Source organism: Parasteatoda tepidariorum, chromosome 10 (genome assembly GCF_043381705.1).
Source record: "Parasteatoda tepidariorum isolate YZ-2023 chromosome 10, CAS_Ptep_4.0, whole genome shotgun sequence".
NCBI classification, from domain to species: domain Eukaryota; kingdom Metazoa; phylum Arthropoda; class Arachnida; order Araneae; family Theridiidae; genus Parasteatoda; species Parasteatoda tepidariorum.
In genome coordinates this window covers 8,705,935-8,713,605 of record NC_092213.1, presented here as the reverse complement: position 1 = coordinate 8,713,605, position 7,671 = coordinate 8,705,935, and the positions used below count along the sequence as shown (strand labels likewise).

The window sequence follows — 7,671 nt, the reverse complement described above, 5'->3', positions numbered from 1 at the left end:
GAATCTTTATTTCTGTGTTATATGTAATGAAAGATTTCTAAACAATAGTAGTCTGACTGTGCACAGTCGTTCTCATACTGGTGAAAAACCTTATTCTTGTAGTACATGTAATAAGAGTTTTTCATATAGGTCTGATCTAACTAAACACAATCGCTCTCATACTGGTGAGAAACCTTATTCTTGTAGTATATGTCAGAAGAGTTTTTCAGAGAACAGTAGTCTGACTAAACACTGTCGCTCTCATACTGGTGAGAAACCTTATTCTTGTAGTATATGTAATAAGAGTTTTTCACAGAAGAGTAATCTAACTGCTCACAGTCGCTCTCATACTGGTGAGAAACCTTATTCTTGTAGTATATGTCAGAAGAGTTTTTCAGAGAAGAATAATCTGACTAAACACTGTCGCTCTCATACTTTTGAGAAACCTTATTCATGTAGTATATGTCAGAAGAATTTTTCAGAGAAGAGTAGTCTGACTAAACACAGTCGCTCTCATACTGGTGAGAAACCTTATTCTTGTAGTATATGTCAGAAGAGTTTTTCAGAGAAGAGTAGTCTGACTAAACACAGTCGCTCTCATACTGGTGAGAAACCTTATTCTTGTAGTATATGTCAGAAGAGTTTTTCAGAGAAGAGTAGTCTGACTAAACACAGTCGCTCTCATACTGGTGAGAAACCTTATTCTTGTAGTATATGTCAGAAGAGTTTTTCAGAGAAGAATAATCTGACTAAACACTGTCGCTCTCATACTTTTGAGAAACCTTATTCATGTAGTATATGTCAGAAGAATTTTTCAGAGAAGAGTAGTCTGACTAAACACAGTCGCTCTCATACTGGTGAGAAACCTCATTCTTGTAATATATGTCAGAAGAGTTTTTCAGAGAAGAGTAGTCTGACTAAACACTGTCGCTCTCATACTTTTGAGAAACCTTATTCATGTAGTATATGTCAGAAGAATTTTTCACTGAGCAGTAATCTGACTAGGCACAGTCGCTCTCATACTGGTGAGAAACCTTTTTCTTGTAGTATATGCAATAAGAGTTTTTCACAGAAGAGTAATCTAACTGCACACAGTCGCTCTCATACTGCTGAGAAACCTTATTCATGTAGTATATGTCAGAAGAGTTTTTCACAGAAGAGGAGTCTGACTAAACACAGTCGCTCTCATACTGGTGAGAAACCTTATTATTGCAGTATATGTCAGAAGAGTTTTTCGGAGAAGAGTACTCTGACTAGGCACAGTCGCTCTCATACTGGTGAGAAACCTTATTCTTGTAGTATATGTAATAAGAATTTTTCACAGAAGAGTAGTCTGTCTGAACACAATCGCACTCATGCTGGCGAAAAACCTTGATCTTGTAACTTAGGTAATGCATTCTTTTAATAGATTTTTTTTACGCTTATTTTTTCACATAGGTGTAAATGTGTTTGCCTTTTGGTAACTTAATTCTTTTACTGAGTGTATTAAAAGGTTTTTTGAAATAAAATGATCTACCCTTTCATTTATTTTCATTGTGGTTTTAAAAGTCATTCTTCTATAGCTTGTCAATTTAGGTCTCTCCACTACACATTTCTGAGGTTTGTGGTTTCTACATCATAATTTTTTTTTTAAAATCAGTTCTTTAATCCACTTTTAGTTCAATACTTCTTTTTTACTACACATCCTCATCTTTCCTGAAGGTTCGTTATCCAAAACTTGAATTGTGGAATCCCACCCTCCCTCACGTACCAACAAACAATGATAAAGCAATAGTTGATTCCACAATTTGATAGAATAAAAAGTTTTGTGGGAGTACAAAATCTCAGCTAAAATTAACTCCTGGAATTAGTTTCAACTCTTTTGCCTTCTCCTCATTTTGTCCAAATTTGTTTGAAGATCACAGATTTTTTTAAAAAAATGCATTGTTGTTTTTTTTAATGGATTTTATGCAACTCTATTTTGCAAGGATAAATTTGGTAAAGAAAAAGGAAAATATAAATACACAAATGTTAATGCCTAAACACATTTTAAATAATTGAAATTTGAACATGTGTAAAGTGTGTAGTCCCATTTGTCCACAGAATGTTTTAATGTAGGTATGGATGCGAGATTCTATTCATTTAAAATGTGTAAATATAAATCTCAATGCAGGAATTTTAAATCACGCGAATACGAATCTCAACATTTAATTTTAAGATTGCGTGAATATGATTATGGATTTTAAAATCGCTTTCATACGAATCTCGATGTTTCATTTAAAAGTCTCTTGAATATGGTAGGTAATTTATTTACGTCGCGCTAGAGCTGCTCAATGGTCAATTGGCGACGGTCTGGCAAACATCTCTGAGGATGTCCCGATGCCATTCCATTGCAATTTTGATCCTCTGCAGAGGGGATGGCTCCTGTGCTTTAATAGCCCGACGACCTGCTCACGAAGTCTAGCACTTTGCGATAGAACAGTTTAACGAGCACCCTCGGTCCCTACGTTGGAGGCTGATCAAAGTAGTCACTAATTAGCTTACTGGCCGCAGTCAGTGATGCTTAACTTAAGTGTTCTACTGGGAAACCGTGTCTTTTCGATCAGTCCACTGCTTGAATACGAATCTCTACATTTCATTTTGATATCGCGTGAATACGAATTCCGATGTATGATTTTTAAGTGACTTGGCGGAACGTTTCTTGCATACGTTGCCACTTTTTTCCTGTATGGTAAGTCAGATATCCGGTAACATAGAAAACTGTGATTCTCAACATTAGAGCCGTGATGGTTCATGGGATAGAGCGTTCGCTTTCCACTGAGGTGAACCGGGTTCGAATCTGGGCAACGGCAAGTCGATATGAATTTCGCATCCAGCTTGCCCCGACCATAGTGCTGTCGTTAAATATCCTCAGTGGTAGACGGATTATAGGTAAGAATCAGCTTACCGGCAGGCTAACCATAGAAAGTTTTCCTCTCCATGTAACGCAAATGCGGGATAGTTCTGATACTTGATCCAGGAGTTCCTTTGTCTTTTGGATTCGGTTCAAAATAACGAAGATTACAGAGTTGAACATTAGTAGTCGTGAACCCCAAAAAATTGGATACAGAGTTAAGCTTTGGAAAATTTTAAAATATTACTTGAAATTTCTACAAATTAGTTCTGACCGTTTTTAAGAGATGGCTCTGCTGCTATGACTGTTTCATAGTGACAGGTGGTTTCAGAGAGGTTAAACATCTGTTAATAATATTCAGTTTATATCGCTTTGAGTTACATACAAAAACTCGGTTTTTTTTACTTTGTTGTTGAATATGTCAAATTTTATGGTAACTCAGCACCATTTGCGGGAGGTTTTATTTTTCTGCTTTAATTGGAAGAAAAGTGCAGCTGAAGCGCATCGAATTCTTGTAGAAATTTATGGTGACAATGCTCGAACTGATAAATCTTGTAGGGAATGGTTTCAAGAATGGTGAATAGTTTTGTATACTATGAGCTGCTACGACCTAATGATTCCATTACGGGCTATCGGTATAGGCTACAATTGATTCGTTTGAGCTGTGCATTATGAGAAAAACGGCTGGAATACGAGCAAAGACATGACAAAGTTATTCTTCTGCATAATAACGGTAGGCCTGATATCATAAAAATTATTTGGAAACGCTCAAACGTAAATATTGTTGATTCTAATACCACTTACTAAGACCGGCAAGCCTGCGTGGTGTAACCAAGCGAATTCAAGGGTGTGTTTCTTGTTTTTCTAGGGGTGCCATCTGTGTTCAAGAAAACGAATATTAGCCACACACACGTCACAGCCTGCTTTACAGGACGGACCCAATCATTAAAGGGTCGTAAGTATGACATGCACTAGAGAAGGATCGATCCCTAATTCAGTACCAACGAGGGAATTGATTTATTATGGGAACTTGGAGGACTTTGTGACCCATCAGAGTTGACGTGCGCAATGGTGCTGTCCACGTGTCTTTAGCCGGCGGGGATCGAACTCACGATCTTGTGGACATGGTACTAACGCCCTACCAACCTGGCTATCCCAACCTGTGTAGAAATTTAAAGCTGCTTAAGAGTCTTAATCATTTGTGTTTCGCAAAATTCAAACTAACCCTTATATGCATTCAATAAATTAAAATCTATATTGTTTCATTCGAATAAATATTTAATAGCATTAAATTCTGGCTCAATTGTCCGAATTGAAAATGGATGTTAGACTCATATAATTACGAGCGAGTTTTCTTCCTAGTTTTTCTTTTATTATTTGGATATCTTTTTCCAAAACTATTATATATATATATATATATATTTATTTATTTTTTTAATTATTCATTTAGCGTATCACATATCGCTTATTCTGAAAATTATTGTTTTATAATTTTTCCTTGTTGACAGCGCTTAAAGCCGCAATGACTCATAGGATAAAGCAATGAGGTTACACAGGTTCCAGTCCCAGTGGTGGTTGGTTGTTACGTATTCTGCGCCCTGTTCACACCGACCACAAAGCTAGGTGGAGGTGAATTATGGATATAGGTCGTGTTAACGACGTGAAGTTTTCGTTGCTTTCCTGTCAAGGTAACGAAAATGCTGGTAAGTTCCATCAAAATCCTACACGAAGGATAATGTGTCCAATGATCTAGGAGTTTACTTGTCTTCTGGGTTGGGTTCATTATTTGCAAGGCTACGGAGTTGAACATAGATGATCGTTAACTCAGAATTGGGTCGGCTGTTCGACGGTTATAAAATTAAATTAGTCAACTTTTAAGTTTGTGACTTTTTTTGCAGGCCATCTAATTTGTGTTTCATTATTTATGAGCCATGAAGATGGCACTACTTCAATATTCTCTTCCCCGACAAATTTTACAACAGCATACTGATTCTGTCCTGTAAAGAACATATTGCACTTACTCGCCAAAATTATGTTAATTACATGAACCAAAGCAAAACATTAAAATACTAATAACAATCTGTAGTTTTAGAATCAAAACAATATATCAAAATAAGCAGCAATCCTCAAAAATAGCAGTTTTTTTTTTAAATTACTAATAGAGATATAATAGTTCAAGGGTAGCCAAAAAGGAGAGAGACAATTTCAAGCAAAAGATGTTAATACTCGTTCATCGAAAAGATAGCGGATTTGCCGATGATGGTGGTGTTTTGATTTCGCTCTGATAAATATTAAATTTTATTGGTGATTTCGATATTTTATCTTCCTATTTTGTGTCAAAATCTTACCTCTGCACCATGCTCTAGATTTTAGAGTGTCTACAGTTGGTGAGTTGAATTACGAACTCGTATCTTATTTAACATTGTGTGATTCAAGATTGCGCCCGAAATGGCGATGATAAATAAATTGGTGACCTTAAATGATTGATTGATGGTTAATGCATGACATCTGTTTCAATTGGGTATAATATAGCCTACGTCACAGGTTGTGTTGTTCCTACTAAATTTAACCCATGAACGGCATTTTCTGCGAGCCTAACTTCAAGCCACAAATAAACAAACGAAGTGTTCGATCGTTTAAATAGCTGCTCGCCAGATTTTATTGCATTATAAAGAAAAGTTATTGAAACTAAATACAACTAAATAAACAACAACAACTAAAACAAATAACAACAACTACTAATAACAATAACTAAATAAACAACAACTAAATTCCATTCGTTTAGCATTGCGTCATATGTTGTTCCTACTAAATCGAAGTAGTTGTGTTTTTTTTCATATTATACCCAATTAATAGAAGACGGAACTGGATCAGTACCTGCTGATCAATTGCCTGCAACCGCGTCAAACTTCAACTGAGGGGTCAATTTAAACTTTGCGATGCTTATTTGAAACTTTTCCCGAAATTGGAGTTATTCGCGATCTCAACACTCGAATACGCCATCTGGGGAGAGACCGGTTTCATGCCTTTAGCCCTTCTCCCTTCCCTCTCCTCCTCTTTTCAGTTATATAGGAATGTACTACGATATTTTCCCTTTTCTTAATATTTTTCCTTTTTACTTAATAAAAATATTTTTTAAAATTTCCGTGATACTTTTCTTTAGAACTATGTTTAATGTAGTTTTCAGTTCCATATAGTTTTTCAAGTTAAAAGATTTTAATCTATATGAAAATCAAGAGAAAAACTAACGTACTTCCTTCTGTGACTTTCCACACGCTAATGGGGAAAGCATGTGAAGTGTTGCCATAGGAAAAGAGTTCTGCTCTACAAATCAAATTTTTGCAACATTTTGATATTGTGCAGCTCTAGTGCGACGTAAATTAACAACAACAGCAACATTTTGATTTTCGTTCAAAATTTTGAATTTGGGGGTCATTTCATAATTGAGAGTTGAGAGCGAAACTGGATCAAGATAAGACTGATACCTTTGATGAAACCGGATGTTTCATATGCTGCCTTTCTGAACTACCTGGCTTCCTGCTCACATCGAACTTTATCTCCTGCTGCAACTTAGGGATCATTTCAACTAAAGAGTGGCTGATTGTGAGAGACCATTTTTCACTGTTGCGAAAGGTGGTATAGTGCTGATGACACTAGGCAACCAAGTGGAGGCAACTAAGTTAAGAAACCGGTTTTTGGTTTCTCGTTTGTGATCACACGTTACAACCTTCGCTTGTTCAACCAACTCTGAATAGTCCAATACCAGAACGGCACTGGTATTGGACTATTATAGTATAGAACAGTCCAATACCAGAACTTATATTTTTCAGTAAAGTTTATTGCTAAAAGCTCTTTTAATTATCATGGAAGCGATTATTGACGATGTACTTGAAGTAGGCGTTGAGCTGATAGCTGAGGTTCTGAAAGAAGAACTAGAACAGAAAAAATGTGTTTTAAAAGCAAAATAATTTCTTTCGTTTGCTTTCAAAATTTCATTAGTACTCGGAAATATCTATCAAAATCTGTCAAAATGAGTTTAAAAAGCTTAGCGTTCAAGCTATATAATTTTGAATTTTCAAATATTTAAACATTTGTAATTATATTTTGTAATATGCTAGTTTTTTTTTTCATTCACTTTTAAAATTCAATAATAATTTGCAGTGCCGGATTTAAGCTTGGTGGGGCCCTTATAAGTTCAATTCCATTTCTATGCACCTAAAGTAAACTGCCACTATTTTTAATTGTTGAGTATTAACATTAAATTATTAAAATTTGATAATATTACTTTATTGTTAAATATATTAATTGTGATGGGACTATTATGTAGAACCTTTCTTTTATTGTACATATTTTTTGAACGAGGGGAAAAAGTTTCAAAAGAAGCACATTTTAAGCACGGAGTAAAAATTTGGCGTGCTGGGCCACTATATATTTAACAGAGTTCTTTTTTTAGATTCATTTTAAATGTATTTTATTTGCAATTTTTAATGATTTTTTCACGAATTTTTTTTTTTAATTGTATTTTTTTTACGTTATAAAATCTATAAGACTTAGAAACATGAAATTTTGAATGTGCGTAGAAAATATACAAAGAGTTAGAAAGAAAACAAGAAAATACAATTTGATTATTAGTTTTATTTTTTTTATAACCGCCGTTAAACAACCGACTCAATTTTGAGTTTACGCCCTATCAACCAGGCTATCCCGGCCAAACTTATTAGTTTATTTTATAACAGTCATTGCACAGCCGACCCAATTTCGAGTTTACGACTACTAATATTCAACTCCGTAGCCTTGTCATTTTGAATCCAATCCAGAAG

The 7,671-nt window shown here is 35.1% G+C and overlaps 1 protein-coding gene across 1 annotated transcript in view; it reads left to right on the top strand.

Annotated features, from left to right (window-relative positions):
- LOC107455218 (zinc finger protein 850-like) overlaps positions 1-7,671 on the top strand; it is a gene marked incomplete at its 5' end in the record, with an annotated part of 28,839 nt that continues 21,168 nt past the window's right edge. Inside the window, 1 exon segment of the mRNA XM_043056456.2 lies at positions 1-1,347. Coding sequence (XP_042912390.2) covers positions 1-1,347 — 1,347 coding nt within the window.